Below are 22,897 nucleotides of genomic sequence, written 5' to 3' on the forward strand. Positions count from 1 at the left end.
GAGCAGAGCTCAGCTACGTCTTTGTGGAGAAAGGTCACAATCTAATCCTAGGAGGACGGAATGAGGAGCAACTTGAAGCGGTTAAGAACAATATCTTGGAGAAGTATGCGAGAAAGACTAACACCATCAGTTCCGATCTTTCCATCCCAGGAGCAGCCCAAAAGCTCTATGATCATGTCACCGAGAAAGGCTTCGTCGTGGATGTCCTGGTGAACGGTGCAGCGCTAGGAGGCGCAGGTGACACCTTCGAACAACCCATCGAGCTAGCGAAGGGCATGGCGACACTCAATTGCACAATTCTGGTTGTGCTTTCGCAGCTCTTTAGCGGATATATGATAAACCGGGGTCGGAAATGGATGCTTCAGATCTCCAGCGTTGGCGGGGAGCTCACGTCCGATATAAACACAGTGAACATGTACTAACCAAGGATCCTAGGATGGATGGCTTCCCCCGGCCAAAACATTTATCACGCAACCAAGCACTACGTCAACGCTTTCTCAGAAGCTCTCTCCGTTGAACTACGCGCCTATCCCAGCATCACCAACACGCAACTCATGCCCGGCCCTGTGCACACGCAGTTCGTCCCGCGCGCGCACGTCGGCGAGACAATCATGATGAGCGTGATTGGTCCTGGCGCTTTGGAGGATCCGAAAGCTGTGGCTATGGCAGGATATAAGGGCTTGTGCAAGGGCAGGAGAGAGGATTTTAGCAGTTGGAACGCTGCGGCGAATCCTCTGATGATTGGGATGGCGCCTAGAAGTGTAGGTGACGTAACGTAATGTTACGAACTACAGCCACGGGCTTCATCATCGGGTATCGGGGAACAGGGGACTGTATCGCTAGGCGCCAGGCCACCCGAAGGAAGGCCAGGTCACGTGACTGATAGCTACGCTAAGGACTAGCGATAGTTCTGCGCGGAGCTATCACCACTACCGATAGTCGCGCTCGCGACTATCACAACTATCACCCTCAGTATATAGCATTAAGCAATGAACTGTAAGAGTTCATTGTATTCAACTCAAGTTCCAATCTAAGGATTGCTACTTAATTCTCAAACCCTCATGTTATTACATATGACGGGCTGAAGCCCAATCGGTTGGTTCCTCGATGGTATGTCGGTCACGTGCGCGAGGCGCACTGTCCACAGAATCCGGTGTTCGCGGGGCATGAGATGAATCCGGGCACGAGATGCACGAACACGTTAGTGGTTTGGTGTTCGTTAGGCATTACGCGAATCCGGGCATTACGCGCACGGGCAAGGGATTCCGTGCTTAATTTCCGGAGAAACGGGATCTGCGGCAAAGACCTGTTGTTTGCAGACGCAATATCTACCTATGCAGATTCTAGCTCTCAACATAGGAATTGTTACTAGGGTGCAGCGCGTACTGTCTGCGCTAGGCCGACGCAAACTAACTTTTTGGGGGATCGAGGCCGCATGTGCATCAAACGCCTAAGCATTGCTGCCGAACTGCTAGTTAAACAAAACGCCTTGAAGTGCATTTTGAATCAACCAATACAAACTCTCCTTTTGAGAAACTATGACTAACTGCACCGTTAGACAGGCTCTTGTCTGTTCTGTTCGTTGACAAATCTGCGAACCACTCTGTTCACCTCACACCACTTGCTTATCATGCCGCACTAGTTATGCGGAGGGCTGCAAGGCTGCATAAAGTGGAACCACCGCTTATGTGTACATACTCAAATCCGAGCGGGGGAGGCCTGGCGGGAATTTCGACAGAGCAAAAGAGTCGTACGATGCAACTTCTGCTAGGTACAAGAGAGTCATAATAACGAGGTAAAGTATATTCGGACTGGATATACAATGTTCACGTCATTGCGTATTCCCTCCTTTACACAGCCCAGAGTTGGTTCGAATCCTAGAACCACTCTTCTCAAGTACTTTGCAATTTACGCAAATAGTACATCTAGCCTTTCCGTGTCCTTCTGTACATCCACATCCCAAATGGTCGCCGCCGTACTGCCAAAGTTTCCTTTCTCCCGACCACAGGCTTGGGATCCGCCAACTGAGTATGCGCAGTTAAGAAAGACAGAACCAGTTTCAAGAGTCGAACTTTGGGACAGAAGCCATCCGTGGCTCGTAGTGAAGCACAAGGATGTCACCAGTGTCTTGACCGACGAGCGCTTGTCGAAGGTATCATCACCCCGGTCTAGCAGATTGAGTATCGGTCATAGAACAATATTCATGATCAACAGGAACGTACGCGTCCCGGCTTCCCGGAGATGAGCGCCGGGGGCAAAGAAGCAGCGAAGAACAAGCCAACCTTCGTAGACATGGATCCACCGCAGCATATGCGACAGCGCAGCATGGTGGAGCCGTTATTCGTTTGGGACGCTGTGGAGAAGCTGCGCCCGCACATACAAAAGACGGTGGATGATTTGTTGGATAGGATGATCAAAGCCGGTTGCAAGGAGCCGGTTGATTTGGTGGAGAATTTCTCACTGCCCGTGCCATCTTATGTAAGTTTGGTGAGTGTGAGACGCAACGTGCGCAAGGACTAACAAGGTCTAGATTATCTATGGCATTCTCGGGGTGCCACTCGAAGATCTCGAATTTTTGACGGCTCAAGCTGCGGTCCGTAGTAATGGCAGTGCGACTGCAACCGAAGCTTCAAAGGCAAACCAGTAGGTCGATGAGCTCTGCTGATCCGAGATTCTTGCCCATTTTTATGCTGATACTCGATCTCAGAACCCTACTTGACTACATCGGCAAACTGGTTGATCAACGCTCTAAGGAACCTACGGACGACCTGATCAGCAAACTTGCCACTGAGCAAGTCAAGCCCGCTCACATCAAGCACTCAGATGCAGTGGCTATCGCATTTTTGATGCTGGTTGCCGGTAACGCTACCATGGTCAACATGATCAACCTAGGTGTCACAACCCTTCTCCAGTACCCATCCCAGCTCAAAAAACTCAAGGCAGACCCCTCTCTCGCATCGGCCTTCGTATCCGAGCTCTGCAGGTACCACACTGGTTCCTCTTATGCAACCCGCCGTGTCGCAAAAGTCGATATCGAGCTCGCTGGCCGCAAGATCAAGGCAGGTGAAGGCATTATTGCGGCAACGCAGTCCGCAAGTCGGGATGAAGACGTGTTCTCGGACCCGGACACATTTGACATACTGCGCTTCGTAGGCAGAGAAAAAGGCGGACGTGGCGAGGACTGGTATCAAGCGATGGGATACGGTTGGGGTGAGCATCGGTGTGTTGCTGAGCCGCTTGCGAGAGGAGAGTTAGAAATTGTGTTTGGTAAGCTGCCATTCCATGTCTACGATGCATTTAAAATAGTATGCTGACTTATGGTGCACTTTAGCGACGCTCTTTCAGAGATTACCAAACCTGAAGCTTGCTGTTCCTTTTGATGAACTCCAATGGTCATCTCCGGAGATGGATGTTGGCATTACTAAACTACCTGTGGTTTGGTAGATCTAGGTATCGACTTAGAATTATCCTGATTGCAGCGCGCGAGGAGACATATCTAGTATTGCATGCGTATTATGCACCACAATAGAGCCAGGCGGAGTTTAACCGCATGCTCCTGTTACGGCGCTAGCTAATAAGGGACGCTAAGAGTGGCGCCCTGCTCTAATTGGCCGCTGTGATGGGCTGGAGCCCAGTTGGTGTATCCTCGATGATATCTCGGTCACGTGCGCGAGGCGCACTGTCCACAGAATCCAGGTGCCCCCTGAGCACCCGGATTCTGTGCAAGCGAGCCCGGCAGAAGGTTATCCCGTGAACGACCTTCAGAACCCTAGCTACCTGTAGTTCTCTTCTCTATCGAATACAACTCCAGTATACCTGTGCGATAGCTCCCTGAGCGTCGTCCCTTACAGCCGCACAGAATCCGGGTGCTCAGGGGCACCTGGATTCTGTGGACAGTGCGCCTCGCGCACGTGACCGAGATATCATCGAGGATACACCAACTGGGCTCCAGCCCATCACATCTCCCCTACTAAAAATTAGCGCACGCAGCCGCAATATTAAGACACTAGCGAGATATAAGTAGATAGAAAGCTTCTAATACATTTATAGATTAATACACTAAGAAATCTCGCGATAATAGCTATTGTGTGTTAGGCACCAGGTTACTCCGGGCCCGTTCGGGCCGGTATGCCAAGCAATCGCAGTATATTAGCCTACCTTACCGCTGTTGTGGCTCGACAGCGGTTCGTCTCTAGTCTTACAAGGCAATATACCTCTACTTCCACTATCGCGGTGCATCTCGTATCTATAAAGACTCTATTGCTTGACATTGTGTGGCGTTCTACAGCCTCATCTTTCTAGACGCTCGAATATTGTTGGGGTGGCTCACACGGCGAACTGGCTCACATGGCGCACGGGCACTGTATGCGATAGAACAACACTAATCCCGTGCGGCGGGTTAACCTACTCGCACGTAATAGAATAGCGGTCAAGGAGCTTTGACGCGCGACACATTGAGAGAGTCTCAAGATAAGGCTCTATTAATTAGGATCGAATACAAAATGTAAGGGGCTAGCTCTAGGAGCACCTAAGGAGTTAATAGCCGATGGCAAGGCTAGGTGTACAGTGATTGTATTCTGTAAACATATGAGGAGGAGGTTGAGGAAGTAGTTGGTTGATTGATAGAGTCTATCGAAGAGAGCGAATATATATCCTCATGTTACATAATCAGTGATGAAACGCACTATCTCCACGTAGGCGTAGATGCTGACATATTCGATGAGGAGCTATCGGTCCATCTATGCTGGTGCTTATCTACCTGTCGGATAAACGTCGGTCCGAGGTGATTCGAGCGTCCATCGGACGCGTCCACCGAGATTCCATCGAAAACACGACAACAGCGAGAATTTCACTTTTTGGAATTAACGTAGTACAACGCGCGCAAAACGTCCGCTAGAGACGGCTTTCGACTAGCCAGCACTCAGAAGTAGCGCCCACTCCCGCTGAGGCGCCATGGCGACACCGTGGCCCCGAAGGTCGACCTGGCCGATCCCAAAAACGAGCATGCTACCAACCTCAGCGCTTTCCTTCGCGAGGTGCTACCCTTTGATCGAGCGCAACGGAGGCCAGCAGCCTCTGCCGGCAGACATCGTTGGCGACATCATTCGCGGCCATGACGTTCGTACTGAAGACGAGCACTCCCTGACCTCGGTGGTCTCAGCGACGCGCCAACGTCGCGGGGACCGAGGCAAAGCGAAAACAGAAGCACGGCGCAACCCTCACCAAATCAAACAAGAACTCAAGTCCACCGTAGAACTCGTACAACAGTCCGCAACAAAGATACAACAAAATGGCAACATGGCAGAAGAGGCGAGGCGGCAGCCAAGGACGCCACAGAGGTGGGTAAAGCGACGCTGGAGATTGCGCGAGAGATCAGGAACAAGAAAACCACAAGAGCAGGCGAACGGACCAATGAGCTAGCTGCGGCGGCACCCGGGAGTCCCGTTAGCAGGTACATACAATGCACAAAGTGTCAAACAGCCATCTGCGCAGACGCAGCGTGAGGTCATCATGAATATTAGAGACCCCCTTCCCGTACAGAGCCTGAGGATTTGAATCCTAGCAACCTCAAAATGCATGTCCAGCGTGCCATCGGCAAAGTGGCAATGAAAACATAGTCAACGTGAAGATCGTCTCATCTAACGCTGAAGAGCGGAGACCTGAGCATCAAGACAGCAAGCAGCAGGAAGTCGAGGCTACACAGTTCGCGGACGACTGGGCCCACCAAGGCAGTGGAACTACGTGCAGATCCCGACGTTCGGCGTCCTCGCACACGGCATACGCACGAGCACGATGGACATGAGCAAGCTCGACGAGATCAGACCCAGATACTGCAGGACAACCGACCGTTCATACCCCAGGCGGAGATAAGACACAAGGCTGGCTTACTAGAGATGCTACCACCAAGACGGCGACAACTATCACCATCGAGTTCACCAAACCAGAAGACGCCAACAAGATCATCGACGAGGTCTGATCTGGCAAGGTGAGGTTTTCCAGTGCGAGCGATACGAGCGACAGTGCCGAGTGAAGCAGTCTTCATGCCAAAGATCGGCCACATAGGAACCCAGTGCAAGGCAGCAACAGCATGTGGCCACTGTGCGCAGGAGCACGACACCCGAGACTGCCCATCGAGGGCCGGACAAGCCGTGACCAGGAAATGTCCCGCCTGCCGCGGCGAGCACGAAGCGTGGAGCCGCCAGTGCCCGACCAGGAAGACGAGATAGCCAAGGAAAGGACCGCGTACGAGATGCGACCGCGCTACCACCCCGTTTCGCAAACAGCCGGACAAAACGTGCAGACTGATATCCGACGTCTACGATTCAAAGGAGAAGGACTAGTCAACCAGTGGCAGCTACGCAGCCGATGCAGCTTACCAGGAACCGATCGCAAACCGGACGAGGACAGAAGAGAACCAACGCTGGAACCACTATCGACCCGTTGGATCAGGAAAATCCATCAACGCAGCAAACGCGAGCCAAAGACCGCATCGACAGATCATACCTAGCAGGAGAGCTCTAGAATCGACTAGACTAAACCCCGGGCGATGCAGAACAACAGCAGTCACCACATGGAGATCGACCCCGACGATGATGCATGAATAAGCACAACACACTAAGCATACTACAGTACAACGTGCACAATCAAGAAACATGGTGATGGCGAGCATGCTACGGGACCCCGGATCCATGGTACATACTGGCCATCCAGGAGCCATGGAGAAACCCCTTCGCGGCGACGACACCCCATCCAGCGAAACGCGTCTTCCCCCTTTTGCTGCCCAGCGAAACGAGGCAGGACCCGCCCGGGTATGCTTTTTCATCAACAAGAGACTAAAACCACAAAAAGTGGCAGTTTGGAGCACAGCAGAGACATTTCCCTGCTCACAGTAGAGTTTGGCGACGATCAACAGGAGGAGCAAAACGTGATCATACACAACGTCTATAACCCAGCGAGGCGCAGAGGAGCGACAGTACCGTACTAGTGGATGTCCGCACAATACGACAATCAATCCAGCGAGCAGATCCTGCTCGCGACTTTAACTTGCACCACCCCATGTGGGAGGCACAGGCGTGAGGCACATCGACCATGAGTCTGCAGACCTACTGGCGATCATGGAGGACTTCAACCTGGGTAGCACACTACCATGGAACCATCACGTACGAAAAAAAGAACCTCACGCACAACCATTGATCTTTGTCTGGTGACCGGGGGGTTGGTCGATCGGGTGGTTCGAAGCCAGGTCGACCGGGACCTCGATCGACTCGACCACCCCTATCAGCACTGTGATAGATATGGGATACAGCAACTCGATGCAACCCCAAAAAGCGAGACTGGAAACGATTGGGATGGGGCCCGTCTATAACAAAGCGTTAAACAAGCCCTGCCGCCACTTCGAACCGAAAATAAGACAGCGCTTGACACGTATGCCCAAGAGATCGTTGGGGCAATTCAAGGGCCATTGACAAAGCAATACCATACTTACGGCCGTCAGACCGCATCGGGAAGGCTGGTGGGAAGAGTGCAGAGCAGTGCTCGCAGAAGCAAAGAGACTCAAGAGAGTACACAGCCAGCGTCACACAGGCGAGTCGGGGAGGCCTATCGTGCGCAAGAAACCACAAAGCGAGAACGATCAAGAAAGCACTAAAAACGCTCACAGAGAACAGGTAGAGCAGGCCGCGAAGTCGCCAGAAGCACTGTGGAGACTCGTCAAATGGGCGAAGACGAGAGAACCCGGCCCCTGTGGTCACACCTGCCATCCAACACCCAGAGACACAGCAGGAGGTAACAGATCCGGCGAAGAAAGCAGACATCTTCCGAGATACCTTCTTCCCAGTACCACGGGGCAGATCTGAGGACAAAGAAACGCACACTACGACAATCAGGTGGACATGCCGCCAGTGACAGAGAAAGAGGTGAGAGATGCCATACGGGCAGCATCACCACTCAAAGCACCAGGCCCGGATGGCATCATCAACAAAGCCCTGCAGGCGGGATTAGCCCAGCTTGCAACTCACCTGACGAGGATCTTCAACCAGAGCCTGCACCTAGGATACTGCCCGGCCCACTTCGCGAGTCGACTAGGTCGTCTTACGCAAGCCGGGCAAAGACGACTACACGGCACCGAAGTCGTACAGGCCCATCGCATTGATGAACACCACGGGAAAAATCATGGACGCAGTCATAGCACGGCGACTCAGCTACCTAGCCGAGACCTATCACGTCCTACCGCCGACACATGGGCGGCAGGAAGATGCGCTCGACTGAGCACGCCTTCACGCCGTGACCCATAAGATATACGAAGCATGGAGCCACAACACTGGACGGGTGGCGAGTCTTGCTGCTCGATGTCTCCGGAGCCTTCGATAACGTCTCACACACACGCCTGCTTCACGATCTGCGGAAGAGACGAGTAGACGAGAAAACAGTAAAGTGGATCGAAAACTTCCTCCAACAGACACACCAGCATCGCAATCGACGGCTTCCGGTCGATAGCATACCAGATCAACACGGGTATACCCCAGGGCTCGCCGCTATCGCCTATCCTCTACCTCTTACAACGCCGATCTGATAGATGAATGCAACCAAGCGCCAGACGCCATGTCCACAGGCTACATTGACGACGTCGGCATCCTTGCGTGGGGCCAGACGACAGAGCAGACATGTGAGACACTGGGCAAAATCCTTGAAAGCACAACGATGGGCCAGCACACGCATCGGTCTTCGCCCCAAACAAGTTCCAACTCACCCACTTTACAAGATCACGCAAGCGCATTAACACAGAGGCCTTAATTCTACCGCGGGGGGCGAGATACGGCCCGAAACAACATGCAAATACCTAGGCTTAACGATGGACGCGAAACTGCACTGGGCAACACACCGAGGAGATCAGGCGGAGCGGCGAAGACAGTGAATGCGCTCAGCTGTCTGGGAGGATCCAACTGGGGCGCTAGCCTCCACGACCTCGGGAATATACGAAGGCACAGTGCTCCCGCAGATGATGTATGCATGCTCAGTGTGGTCAAACGCTAGCATAAAGGAAAACTCTACACTAAAAGGATGCTCAACACACTGCAGAGCATACAAGCAAGAGCAGCCAGGGTCATCAGCGGGGCATACAAAGCTACATCAAGAGCGGCACTAGACGTAGAGACATTTCTCCTTCCCATCGAGCAGCAAATATGGAAGCACAACTCATACACTGTCGTCCGCCTACCTCGAGCAAGAACATCGCAGCCACCTCAGGATTTCAGACAAACACAGCACAGCCGACAGTCCCAGACAAGACTCGCAGACATACCAGCTCCTGGCAGAAGGTTTACAACGACATAACGAGCATGCGAACCCAAAACTTCGACAGGCAGAGCAGATTCCGTGCTTCTCCACGCCGCCCTGGAGACAGGGCCCAACCACCATTGATGCGACCGCTGAGGAAGCACGGGCGCGACACGACAAAGAACACGTAAAGGAAGACAGCCTTAGCATCTCACAGATGGCAGCGGCATCGAAGGCGAAATAGGCTCTGCGGGGACTGTGTCCGCTCACACAACAGGCGCGATCCGTACACATGGGTTCAGACATAGAGTCGACGGTATATGCAGCAGAACTACAAGGCATCAGCTTAGCACTGCAGATCGCTCAAAAAGGGATGCGAGCCGAAACGGTGCGCGACGAGACGTCGCCATATACACGAACAACCAGGCCGCGTCTGGTCCATCGCCAAGGCGGAGGGACGATCAGGCGCCTACATCCTCGCGGACATCGCGCGACAGGTCCGAGCTCCAAGACAACGGACGGACAGTGATCGTCCGATGGATACCGGCCCACGTCGGCATACCCGGGAACGGGCCGTCGATAAAGCGGCCAAGAAGCCACCGGATGGGAGAAGACGGCCGCAGAAGCTTGCCGGCAGACGCGCCTCCCAGCTGTTCACTATAAGGTCGACTGTAAAAGATGGTGCAGCATACGCCGAACGGGCATGGATAGCAAAAATGGCGCAAGGACACCAAAAGGGGCCCAGCAACCTACAGAAAACTCCAACGCCCACCAAGAAAGTACCCGGCCCACGAGGGGCTCACTGGGGGGAGCGCGCTGCTGGTGCAGCTGCGGACAGAGAAGATCGGACTCAACGACTTTCTCTTCGCCCGAAGAGTGCCAGACGTCACCAGCCCGCGCTGCGACTGCGGAGCGAGACGACAGACGGTCCCTATCCTTCTCCACTGCAGCAAGCACAGGCATCTCCCGGGGCCGTATTTTGCCAACCTGTCCGGACGAGACATCCGGGCCATCCTAGGCACGCCACAGCTAGCCACCAAAGCCATCGAGTATGTAGAGCAGACGCAGATCCTTGGGCAAATGGGGATCGCAGGCGCGAAGACGATAGCTGAGCGCTGGGGGAGACTGAAAGGTATTGCAGACGCAGAACACGAGGCAACCGGGCCCCTACGAGCCTAGAAGTACAGTGTTCAGTTAGTAGAGCCAATCTAGATGAGCGGACAGGCAAATGTAGATAGTGGTGGGAGGGAAACGGGAGGCCTCTGGGGACAGATGGTTCTTTGGAATGAAGTGGGGCGCGCGGATCAACGTCCGCACCGCGTCGGCTGTCTGCCAAGCCTGTCAGCCGGGCATAGCTGCTTTTCGCGGCTGCAACCGTGTAGGATCTAATCAAATCAATCAAATAGGATCTAATCAAATCAATCAAATCAAATCAAATCACCGAGATTCCATCGAGGAGCTCTACCGAAGGGCGTTCAGCCCGTTACATATACAACGGGACGCTCTAAAATTCAAGCTAGCTCTGCCTCAATAACACTTTCTACAGAGTGAGGTGGCCTCCAGATGTTAAGCACCTTTAATCCCGCACTCTCCACCAGTGCCCGCCACTCAGCCTCCGTCCTCTCCCCCTTTGCACCAAGGCACGCCATCATGGTGATATCGGACGTTGTCACAGAGCGAGCGGCTTCACAGAGCTAACCAAGCTTTCGTGAATGAGAAGCTTCGAGTATCCGGGTTCCATAGCTTCGGCCAGGTGAGAAAGGATCTGCTTCGCTTGAGTGTCTTCCCAGTCGTGCAGCACGTTGTGCATGAAGTAGACACGGGCACCTTTCACGGGCTGTGGTTCAAAAAAGTCATGAGGGTGGATGGAGATGGTGTCGTCAATAGTCAACTCTGAGAATATCGGCAGGTCTTGGAGCACCAGACTGCCCTCAGGGATATCAGGGGGGGCGCAGATGGAATTTGGTCAGGTCGTGGCCCTTGCTACCACCGACATCGACGACAAGAGGCCGGTCAGGCTTGGACTCTTTCACAAGAGTCTCAGTTGGGTAAACATCAACCCAGGGCGTCAAGTTATGCTTGGAGTGACTCTCCATGGCATCATTGAATTCCCTTGCGGCGGCAGGGTTCGCGCTAAGGGACTGGAACAGATTTTCATTTGAGCCTCTCATGAACTGCCAGTTGCAGTCGTTGGGGTTAGTAGGGACCTTGTATTCCGTCTTCTTGAGGTAGGCTGGCAAAGTCCTGAACATGGGGGAATTGACGAAGCCATAAAATTCACCATAGACGTTGGCGAGGGCCTGATCCTCAGCGAGAGCGCGTACCCACGGTGTAGGCTTATAGGTGTCCTCGGCGGTCTCGATGGCAAGATTCTGCCCAGAAATTTGTCGAATCATGCGTCCTGCATTGCCGTCAGAATGCTCATCATGAGTCAAGCAGAGCAGATATGTAACCTACGAACAAGCACTACATCAACATCCGTTAACTCGGCCAGTTCCGCGCAAGTCTTCTCTCCGCCTCCGATCTCGATCCATTTGCTGAAGACACCCGCGTCAATCAATGTCTTGACGCATGCATTGGTGGCCGGGTTGACCCAACAGTGCTGCCAAACAATGTCCCACGGCTTATGTACTTTGCTTAAGGCCAAGGTCAGCGCGTCCATGGCACGGACGCGCTCTGCTTCGTTAACGAAGGAGTTCGCGTCGAGGCCCTCCAGGACTCCGATAAGTTGGTCTGCTGATGCCATGTTGGAAATGGGAATTGACTTTTGGGGAAAGATGCAGGAACAACGGAAACGACACGCGGTCTACTATTTGACAAAGGGAAATGTTCTTATCTACCATAAAATTCTGGCCATATCTACCGGTTGACTAGAGGGTTTCAAATGCTGTAGTAGTTAGTACATTTCTTGTAACAGATAAGCGCGTACTAAGATCCATTTTTCTTATATGTACTTTTCCTAATACGTAATTTGTCCTCAACGACCCTATGTAACCGGTATGGCCAAACTTTACGGTACATTGGTCACCGGCTACTCGATGAGTAATTAGTCCCGAATTACATTGAACAAGCCGCACGATTCAATGCTATGCGGGTTGAATCGGTTCGCACTGATCAGTTGAGGACACGGTATCCGAAATTTGAGTGAGCAAGGATGTCTCAGGGGCAGACCCACCTGTTGGGCCACTCACGTACTTCTCACGCCACTTTTGGCATGTCGTGCTTGGCATGCAGCCCCTCGGACTTGTGCGAGCGACCTTGACAGGACCTACCGGTTGGTACCTATTGTAGCCGTTGAACTTTGGTGTTGCTGAATAGTCTGTATTGAGGACTCGAAACAACGTTCTCACTAAGGGAAAGTGAGACTTTGTGTGGAAATATGAAATTCAATGTCTTTTGGTTCCGCTCAAGTCGCCCCTTTCACAGTTCCTCACCTTAATAACATTACCCCAACAACATCATTTCAACAACACCAAAGCTTGCCCAATCAGATCATCACCACGACCCTGCTGCCCTATCGCGCGTAGATGCCTAGATGAAGTACTGGTCCCCACACTGACCCAAGCTACGTGTCACGATCGTCAATTGCTTCGCCCGTCGGTCACCCTTTGCGCTCGTGGTCACCTTAAAATCAAGTGTCTTGGATCTGGTCCCGCGCCGTGGTAAACGAGCGGGATGTCATCGATGCTTTCACCTGCGTAGCTCGGTGTCCTCTCCTCGTCATCCAACTGATGCCCTTTTAAGTTTATCCCATCTTCCGCTGGTGCTGGATAGCCCTCGGTGGGTGGCGCTGCTGCGTCGTGCCTGGCTGGTGGTCCCACTGCCATTGCCACTGCCACTGAGAGTCCCCACTTTGCCTCTGGCGCGGAAGAGCGGGCCCAGTGTCGGCAAAGAGGGGCATACCACGAGAATACAACCCTCTCCTAGACCGAGTATATCGAGAAGCGGGACCGGGTCTAACAAAGTTAGTTCTGTGCTGAGAAACATGTGGGGGGAATAACTCACAAGTCGGGTTCTCAGCCAGTACTACAAAAATTTCCCAAAGATTGTGAGTTTGTAGATGGTGAGGATGAAGGCCAGGATACTGAGGCCCAACGCGATCGAGACCAGGATGCGGTTCTTGAGTGGCATGTTGAGGCGCATAATGAATGGAATCGGGTACACAGCGAAGAATACATCTAGGAAGGCAGAGTAGGCCGAAGTGAAATAGCCCAAATCTGACATGACCTTGGTACTGGCACATTTTCCGCCTGGTATGGTTCTGTTCCAGCCGAATTCGACCGGATCGCATTGCTTGTACCACCAGACCGAGGTAGCCAATATACAGGCCTGGGAGCTGAGCGCGAGGCCCCAGAATAGTATCGTCGTCTTGAGGCCGTAGTTCAGAATGCGCTCGAGAATAGCGACGATGGCGAACTTGGGTAGCGAAAACGTCCATATCAGTACCGAACTGATGATTACATTCCACTTGAGAGCTCGCGGTATCAATGGGGGATCGATGGCCTCCATTCTCCGTCCAAGACCGTACTGGGTGCCGATTGTGATCAGGATGCAAGTGACGAGCATCACAACGACGCAGAATACGGTGATATAGTCGTCCATGCCAAGGCCACCGCCTTTGCTGGATATGCGAGTGCCGACTCTCAACGCCACGAAGACTACAAGACAGTTAGCTGCCATTCGGCGCAACATACGAGGGCTACTCGCAAACTGTGACTGCGAACATAGACCAGCAAGCCCTATCAGCGATGGTGCCATAGTCTTCCACGTCCCACAATCCCATGATGTTGATAAAGGTTTGCAGAACGTTAGACGAACGTTAGACGAACTTCAGACCCTACTGGCGCGATAAAGTGGGCTCATTGTTAAATACACTGCCGTGGGATGCGGCGTAGGATGGGGCGTAGGATGCGTCCCATGTAACGGTCAGGATCCTTCTCTAGCCCCATGAAGTATCGATCTTCGCTACATAGTTGGCTTGTGTTATTTAGATTGTCAATGAATACCGTGTACAGAGGGTCGACAGGTGATCGGAAACTCCTACAGGGGAAAATAGCTGGAAAATCGTTTCGTACAGAAGATATTGAATGACTCAAGCCAATCGAAACACAACGATCGCCAGCCACCTTCCAGAAAGGTCAAAGGATTCCTACCCCAGGAGTTTCCGATGCCCTGGCGAAACTCGAGGAGTCCCTGTGGTTCATGACTCATTTAACCGACATCCAGCTCTCTCCTATAACAAAAGCATTATGTACTACGTTTGGCACAAACACACACAAATACAAACTTCAAACATAAATGCTTTAGTGGCGTCCCCAACACGGACTAGAGATACCTAAAAATAAAAATTCTCTGTTGACAAAATTTCGCTACCCAAAAAAAACGCTATGCTAGCTTAAGCAAACTGTGTATTGATTCGTCAAAAGGTGTCCTATTCAAGCCCGCAGTACGGAGGTCGCTGTCAAAAGTTCTGTCTGCCAAGGAACGCCACCAAGCCACCGAATCCTGATTTCTTGGCCTTGAAATTCTTGAAGCTAGTGATCTGATCGACAGTATCTACTTGTCAACTATGGCTCCAAATACTGATATCTATACACGCACTTGTGTGATTACTTTAGAGTCTCCTCCTATTAGTAAAACTACATCTTAAGTCTCTTACCTAACAGGTGTCAATCCACGTACAGTTAATCGTATACACAGCCGAGCTATCGCTGCTAGCTTTAAGCCTAACGACCTGCCTCTTAAGATCCTGCCGCACCACGTTCAAGACTCCGCTCGCTCTAGCCGCCCGCTCAAACAGACACAAGAGGTCAAGGAGGAGGTAATACAGCACGTACAGCGTGATAGATATAGACGAGAGAAGACATGTGTGTGATGGGCTGGAGCCTAGTTGGTGAGTCCTCGATGATATCTCGGTCACGTGCGCGAGGCGCACTGTCCACAGATTCCGGGTGCCCCCCTGAGCACCCGGATTCTGTGCAAGCGAGCTCGGCAGAAGGTTATCCCGAGCCGCCGCCCCCTGAACGACCTTCAGAACCCTAGCTAAGCTAGCGGCCACCGAAGCTGGCCACCCGCCTAGAACTCGGCCACCTATCAAAAATCAACGTAATTAATTCAACCTAGTTACAATTGCCACTCTGTACACATAGACTAAAGAGTTTGAGCTGCTGATTTAGCTGCTGCTCTCTCTGCTGCTTTTTCTGCAGCGTTACTATTGTTTTGTAACTCTAAAAGAGCAGACGCCTGCACTGCTACTATCGGTGCCTGCGAAAACATATGGACCCCCCCGGATCTGGGAGAGATCGTCAAGGTGACGTTCTGGGATTAGTATTAGAGTAGTATAGGGGTATATAGAGGTCAAGGATCGGGATTTTGAGCTGTAAATTACATCTTGTTCACTTGTAAACCTCTTGTTATGGGTCGAAAGCTTGAAGCAGGCCTTTTGCAGACTGTTCTCCTTGATCTTTCTTATCAACGTCTATTTAAATGGATCGCTAGGAACTGTAGTGTTGGCCGCAATACAGTGAAGCGTATTGAGCTCAGTCTTGACCTATACGGAAGCCCTTATCCTCCTAATTCAACCGTTCAAGGGAGGCCTCGATTGATGGTGAAGGCTCAGGAGAATGTATGAGGAGAGACGACGACTGCAAACCAGCGTACTAATGCTATAAGATAGGCCCTGCTAGAGTACCTCCGTGAGAAGCCGACGGCCTATTTGGACGAGATGGTTGAGTTCCTATTCGACGAGTACAACCTTGTTATCGCCGAGCGTACCGTCTTTGATTACCTCTGCCGGGCCTAATGGAGTCGAAAAGTAGCTTCAAAGTACACTAAGGACCGTAATGAGCTGCTACGAGAGGTTTTCTACCTATCAACGAGAGGATGGGATCCTATTTAGATTGTAGCACTTGATGAGAGTGCAGCAAATAAGCGAACTGCTGACAGGAAAAGAGCCTGGGCGCCCTTAGGAACTGCCGCAATTGCTCTATACTTTGGCAATCGAACAAGGAGAGTTTTGGTGATACTAGTAATGGACGTGAATAGTTACTTTGCGTGGGAAATACTGCAGGGAGGGCTAACAAAGCAGCTCTTTAAAGCGTTTATGGAGCACTAAGTTCTCCCTTTGTGCAACCCCTAGCCTAGCCCGCGATCAATTATTATTATGGACAACGCTTTAAGCTACCGGTCTCCTCGAGTACACGCTCTCTGTGATGCAGCAGGCGTTCGACTTGTCCTGTTGCCTCCTTACTTACCTAATTACAACCCTATTAAGTAGTCTTTTTAGGTGCTAAAGAGCTGGGTACGGAGGAACTACGGCATTATAGAGTCGTTTAAGAGCTTTAAGGAGTTTCTAGAGTACGGTATATACCGCTGCTGCGTTAATACTAACTTTTCTAGCATGTATAAGCGTTGTAGGTACTAAAAGGAGGGGGATGGGTAAGCCGGATGATTGCCTCCTAAAGTTTAAAAGTTCTGCCCTGCAGTGCTTAATTCTGTACCTTTACTACAGCAGATATTTATGTTTAAGAGGTAGAGCTAATTAAATCGTACCTGCTAAGAAAGCTCCTGCTCTTAGAATTAAAAAAAAATTGCGTAGTTGTAAAGTTGTAGAGAAAAACAGAGGGGTATTTAGAGCAGCTAGGCTGAACGCTATCGTAGGCCTAAGCGTTAAGCTAGCTGTAACCTCGTCATTGCGACTCCGCGTCAAGACCCCTGAGAAACTCCGCAACTATCTAAGCCACCTAATTTACCCGCCTAACGGCCTATACCTCTACAACTACGTTAAACCCTGTATATCTAACAGCGCTATCTTTTTCGCTATACCTAAATCTACAACACTTTAACTTAGTTTTAATATATACAGCGTAATAGTAGAGCTGCAGTAAGGATTAAGAGAAGAGCGGCAAGGAGCCCCTGTGTTACGGCGCTAACCTAGATAGCCTATTAGAGCGCGCTAAGCTGCTAAGCGAGCAGCTGCGCGATCGCTAAAATTCCTGTGCGAACTCGCCCTGTCGTACGCTCCTTGAGCTACGTCCTTGTCTTAGCCTAACCCTGTACTGTTAGCGATATCGTAGTGAATATACTAATCACGTGCACCTATCTTCCCTGCCTGCCGACCCCGTAACACCCTGCATTAGGCTTCCTATAAGTTTACCTCTGCGACGGCATACATCTCTACAACTACATACAAATATATAATTCTAAGATAGGGATCTTGTTTAGCGTATGCTATATACTAATTCTAGAGGCAGAAATAAAAAGAAAGGCATAAAATAAGGGTTGCAAACTAACGCCTTGGCGGGTACTTCGACCCCTTAATAGTATCTAATCGCTTCTAAAGTCAGGATTCTTTATAAGGAATATGTTATTACTTAGCGCCTTAAATCTAGGACTAAAATCTTAAGATTTGCATAAGTAGAATGCGTAAAACTAACGCTATTTTGCGAGAAAAGCCCCTAAACTTTATGTTAAGTCTAAAATAAAGAGACTAGCTTCCTGGGCAAGCTGCTCTAACACCTTAGGCTTAAATACACTATAATCCTAGCCTCTAGCATCGTTTATATACGTCTCCTACAGCAGTTCCTTAACAAAGACCTCTAATTGCTGCCTTATTTGAAGGAGACACGCTAGGGGTTGCTGGAACTTGCGATTCCAGTCCCTTACAGTTAACCCACGGAGGTCGTTAACTAAGATCTTCTCCTCTACAGCTTAGTTTCTAATTAAAGCGATACGGTCTTTAATATCCTCCTTCTCCTTATAGTTGTACTACTACTAGAAGAAGGCCTAGGCAACGCGAAGAGAGAAATAAGAGCCTCTAAACGGTACGTATTCAGCTGGTAGAGCAGCGGCAGCAAGGTCTGCCTGGGCTTTAGCGCCGTAGAGTCTCGTAAGCTCTCTTAATATTAAACTTACTTTACTTAGGATCTCTGTGTTGTTGTTATTATCTCTCCTTCTACTTCTTCGACGCTCTCTCTCTTAACGGAGGAGAGTCCTAAGGTTCTCTAACGGGTCTTGTGCTGTAGAAACACCTCTTTAAATCTCCTAATTCTATATATTAAGTACTCCTTTAGGTACTAGGTAATAGTTCTCTACTCTTCCAGGGCCTCTTTCATCGGGTTTAAGACCAGCAACCCAGCAAGTATAGGGATAATTCGAACAGCCCTAATGCTTACATCTCTACATCGCAATTACTTCTGTAACCTGCCCTTCTGTAGCAAGAAGCTTAGCTGCAGTAGTTAGTAATTAAAGCAGCTAACGCTTAGTTAGGTTGCGGCCAGTACTAAAGAGATTACCTTAACGCCCTACGCTAAAGCTGCGGTCTGCTGGCTCTACGTGCAGGTCAAAGTCAACCTATATCGCCTTTAGAGATCCCCTAGCTCGGTCTCTCTCCTCTCTCTTCTTGTGCAGAAGCTCTAGGAACTAGTTAAACGCATAGTTGTCTCCTTTGCTAAGAGATTGTACCTAGTATAATTGCTTTTGTTGCTTCTAGAAGTATATTAATGCGGTAAGTCTTGTAATTGTATACACTAGTAGTAGCTGCTCCGCGATTCGAGCTTCTGCCTAGCTTATAATAGTAGCTAAGGTAACCTTCTTAGAGTGCTGCGCTGAAGTCTCCTAGCGGCTGAGAGCCTCCCTTCTAGTAAATACACGCTAACGACTTATGTAATTTACTCTAGGAGCGTTCTGGGCGTCCTGTATAGCTGGGCTTAAGCGATCTCTAACAAAGATACCTCTAGAAAAGCTGCTAAGAGCTGAGTCTTCCCGGTTATCGTCGTCGTAGATCTCCTTATTAGCTACAGTATCGCTTCTGCTGTCTTTATCTACTAGCTAAGCTCTAGCACCTAGCTGGGAGAGGTTCAGATACGGCTGTAAAGGAGTAGAGGGCGTCGCTAAACGTTTACTGCTTATATTGGAGATCTCCATGATCTTACGACGTCTCTTATTACGCTTCTAACGTCTTTCCTGCTCCTCACGAGCTTTCTAGGTAAGCGTACAACGCCGCGACAACGTAGCGGGCATATTAACTATTATATATAAGCGTAATTCGTCTCCCTAATAATTCAAATTGATCCTACACCTTTACTGCTGCTAAGATTAACTTTAATTAACGCCTTGTCGCTGTTATAGGGAGAGAAAGAGCAGGTAGAATGTAGATAGATACTGAGAAATGTGGGTAGGTACTGCAAAACAGTATATACCCAGCGATTTAGCTTTCCTCCTATGTCTCTAGCATATCTAGAGACTCCTACATGCCCTAGATTTACCCTAGTACGCTGCTTTAGGACCGATTATCTTATCAAGAACCCCTGTAAGCTTACACGCCGTCCTAAACCTTTACTACCCCGCCTCTACCTACCCCTACCCCTAAGGTATCTTACACCTGTTACAACCTCCTAAACGCCTACTAATACGCTCTACTACCTCCTAAAAGCTTACTACTACACTATATTTACCTATACGGGTCTCTAAAAAGTCTCTAAAACGTCTACTTGAAGCCCTACATGCTACTATACCCTAACTATGACTAATCGTGAACATTTACTCTGCTTTTTAGTAACAATTACTACTAGTAATCAACTGGGATATTCACGTGATTTAACAAGGGGGGGGGGGTCTATATGTTTCCGCAACGATAATATAATTGTTTCTATATCTGCAAAGCGTTGATTTGAATTTACATAAACTTTCTTTCGTGGCTGCTAAGGCTTAAGAGCCTTAAGTTAACTATATAGTCTTTTGTTCTCTGCTTCTAGCTGTGCTGCACAAGTATTTGCTACTACAATAGCTTTGCCTGCTTTTTGAATAAGCTAGTGAGTCTTGCGGCTAACGCTCTCGTTCCTGTGCAGCTCTCGCTAAGCTATAAAAAGACCACGAGGTCTACAGGGGGTAGATAGATAGCTCTTAGCAGGTTGAGCTTAATTCTAACGTAGTAGCGTAACAGACTGTTACGAACCTAAAGGAAGGGAACCTGCAATCTATGTATGAAAAGGATAACAGGAAACACCCAGGCGGGTCGGCCTAGAGGTCAGCACTTTGAGGGCCAATAGATAACGCCACCCCGCAGGGCACGTGATCCCACAGTCTTAGCAGAAAGCCACTGTAGGACAAAGTCACGTGTGTCCCACGATGTACCACGGAGTACTACAATGTACCACGCGTAGGACATGTAGGACATGTAGGACATGTAGGACATTCATTAAGTATATAGTACTAGGCAATGAGCTCTTACAGCTCATTGTGTTCAACTTCGACTTATAGTTCAATCTAAGGATTACTACTTAATTCTCAAACCCCCCGTGTTATTACATCGATCTACCAATCGTGCTAACACACCCCGTACTATTATATCGATCTACCAATCGTGCTAGTACAACCCTCTCGTCCATCGTCGCCCACTCATTCCCCAAGAACTAACCCTAGATTATCCTCGGACGATCTTCACACAGACCTTTAAGCTACCTATAAGGAGTTAACTACCCGCTTAATGTTCAATGGACAGATGCCTACAGTAGCCTATCTAGCTCGTACTACTCTCTTAGTAATCGCAACCTCTCTAGCGTTATAGTAGGCTGTAATAAAGCGTTCTTTTTTAACAGGCGCTGCGTTATCTAGATGCGATAGTTCCTAGATCTAGTTTCGGTAGAATCTCTTTACTACTAAGAAAACTAAGAGATCTAGTAGCTGCAATACATAAGATAAGTAAGCAGGTAGAAACAGAAGCTGAACTTTATTCTGCTTGCAGGTCTACAGGAATTCTAGATCAATGTAGCTGCCGTAGCCGTCTAGAATTAGCATCCTCTAACAATCGTCTAATAGAGCCGTCTTAGGCAGAAATATCTGTTACAGCCATTCAAGGCCTATCGCATTTAATGTCTAGCCGTTCTTAGAGGTTATGTAAAACTAGTTAGGTATTATCGCAGGAAACCAAGTACTCTGTAGGTTCTTGCCCTTAAATATCACCCCGCAGCGCAGTTTCTTGCCTGTAGCTAACACGCATTCAATTATTAATGCCCACTCGCGATTCTCTAGCAACTGCTTATAAGCCTTGCTCTTACAGCTATCTGCGAGGACTCTAGTGTTTGCACATACCCCCGTAGCCTTGCCAGTCTCGTCTATATTCTACATATCCTTAGTGCGTATACCTAGTCGTACGCGAGTCCTCTTAAAGAGCTCAAGAAACGCGCGTATCTGTTCCTACGTTGCGCCCTTAGCCCGCGAGCCCTCTATCTTTCTACTAACAATAGATACGACGCGTAGGTTACGCTTAAGAAAGAAGGATATCTAACGCTTGCCTACAGGATTGTTGTCACTATTTATCCTTAGGATTTAATTCGCTATTTCTCGCGCGCGCGCGTAGGATAGAGGAAACGCGCGTGCGTCCTCTTTAAGGATCTATTGTACAAGAAATTCTTCTTGTTGTAGAGTTAATCGCTGCTAGTATTCGTAGCTAGATTAACGTGTCTGTGTACCACGTAGTTAGGCCGCAAGCGTGCTTTAAGGGATCTTGTACGCCTTTGCAGTAGCTCGTGAACTAGTAAAAACACTAGAAACAACGTCGCTAATAGCTAATTAAATTGCTGCTTCACAGGGATCTATTTTGGTTGCGTAGTTATAGAGAAATCACGAGCGTAGAGTAGGTAGCTAAGTTCTAGACGGGTGGCCAGCTTTAGTAGGTAGCCAGCTTCGGTAGCCGCTAGCTTACCTGTAGTTCTCTTCTCTATCAAATACAACTCTAGTATACCTGTGCGATAGCTCCCTAAGCGTAGCCCCTTACATTTTGTATTCGATCCCAATTAACAGAGCCTTACTTTAAGACTCTGTTAACGCGACGCGCGTTAAGCTTCTTAACTGCCTCTTCTGTTACGTGCGAGTAGGTTAATCCGCCGCACGGGATTAGTGTTGTACAAAGGCATAAAAGGCCTTCAAACAACAACTAGGCATAAGCTATTGCAAGTGTCAGATTAAATGCTAAAAATAAGCTTAGGAGAAGTTTATGATTGCGATGATGGATTATGTCTTGATCATTGTTCTTTTTCGTTAGTTTGTTCTCTCTCCTTTTTAAACATAAACCTAATATATTAGTAATACCTAGGTAATACATAGGTGATACCGTCTATAATGCAGTATCGCTTACTTTATCTAACACACCCCCTTAGCTTAGAAACTATTCTAAGCTGGACAGGAGCTGCTTCTGTTGTCTTCTAACGAACCTAGAGGTTGTGTGCAAGAAGCTTCGATCACAGTCTAGCTACGCCTGTTTAACCTCTAGCTTCTTAATTTAGCTTTAGATCTCTTTAAGGCGTGTTACTGTTATTTCTCCGCTTTTTATGCGCTCTGTAAGACCTATTTAGCCTAGGAACTGTGCCTATTTGTTAGCTAGCAGCGCCTTTGTAAAACTATTAGCTAGCATGTTGTCTGATTAGACATATACAACCCGAATACTTCTTCTTAACACCTCCTGTCTTAGCTAATAATTGTGAATGTCTACATGCTAGAGCTTAGTTTGCAACCGTAAGACCTCTTTATTGATTAGCTGGATAGTTTAAGTGTTATCGCATTATATCGTAATTGTTTCCTTAGGCAGATTAATTTGCAGTTCCTTAACTAGTCGTAATATGAA

At 49.4% G+C, this 22,897-nt stretch overlaps 3 protein-coding genes across 3 annotated transcripts; 1 reads left to right on the top strand and 2 right to left on the bottom strand.

Annotated features, from left to right (window-relative positions):
- Nucleotides 1-1,963: 1,963 nt before the first annotated feature.
- Nucleotides 1,964-3,314, top strand: ALTATR162_LOCUS9346 (uncharacterized protein; the record flags this gene model as incomplete). The annotated part of the gene is made up of 4 exons (XM_043316979.1): nucleotides 1,964-2,152; nucleotides 2,215-2,478; nucleotides 2,531-2,643; nucleotides 2,708-3,314. The coding sequence occupies 4 exons, from the start codon at nucleotides 1,964-1,966 to the stop codon at nucleotides 3,312-3,314; spliced, it is 1,173 nt and encodes a 390-aa protein (XP_043172914.1).
- A 7,902-nt stretch (nucleotides 3,315-11,216) lies between these two features.
- On the bottom strand, nucleotides 11,217-12,022 carry ALTATR162_LOCUS9347 (uncharacterized protein; the record flags this gene model as incomplete). Its single annotated transcript, XM_043316980.1, has 2 exons — nucleotides 11,217-11,677; nucleotides 11,734-12,022. The coding sequence occupies 2 exons, from the start codon at nucleotides 12,020-12,022 to the stop codon at nucleotides 11,217-11,219; spliced, it is 750 nt and encodes a 249-aa protein (XP_043172915.1).
- Nucleotides 12,023-13,302: 1,280 nt separating this feature from the next.
- On the bottom strand, nucleotides 13,303-14,059 carry ALTATR162_LOCUS9348 (uncharacterized protein; the record flags this gene model as incomplete). Its single annotated transcript, XM_043316981.1, has 2 exons — nucleotides 13,303-13,934; nucleotides 13,984-14,059. 2 exons carry the CDS (start codon nucleotides 14,057-14,059, stop codon nucleotides 13,303-13,305), a joined length of 708 nt encoding a protein of 235 aa, XP_043172916.1.
- Nucleotides 14,060-22,897: the final 8,838 nt, after the last annotated feature.

The sequence above is a fragment of the Alternaria atra genome (genome assembly GCF_907166805.1).
Source record: "Alternaria atra isolate CS162 genome assembly, contig: 29, whole genome shotgun sequence".
NCBI lineage: Eukaryota > Fungi > Ascomycota > Dothideomycetes > Pleosporales > Pleosporaceae > Alternaria > Alternaria atra.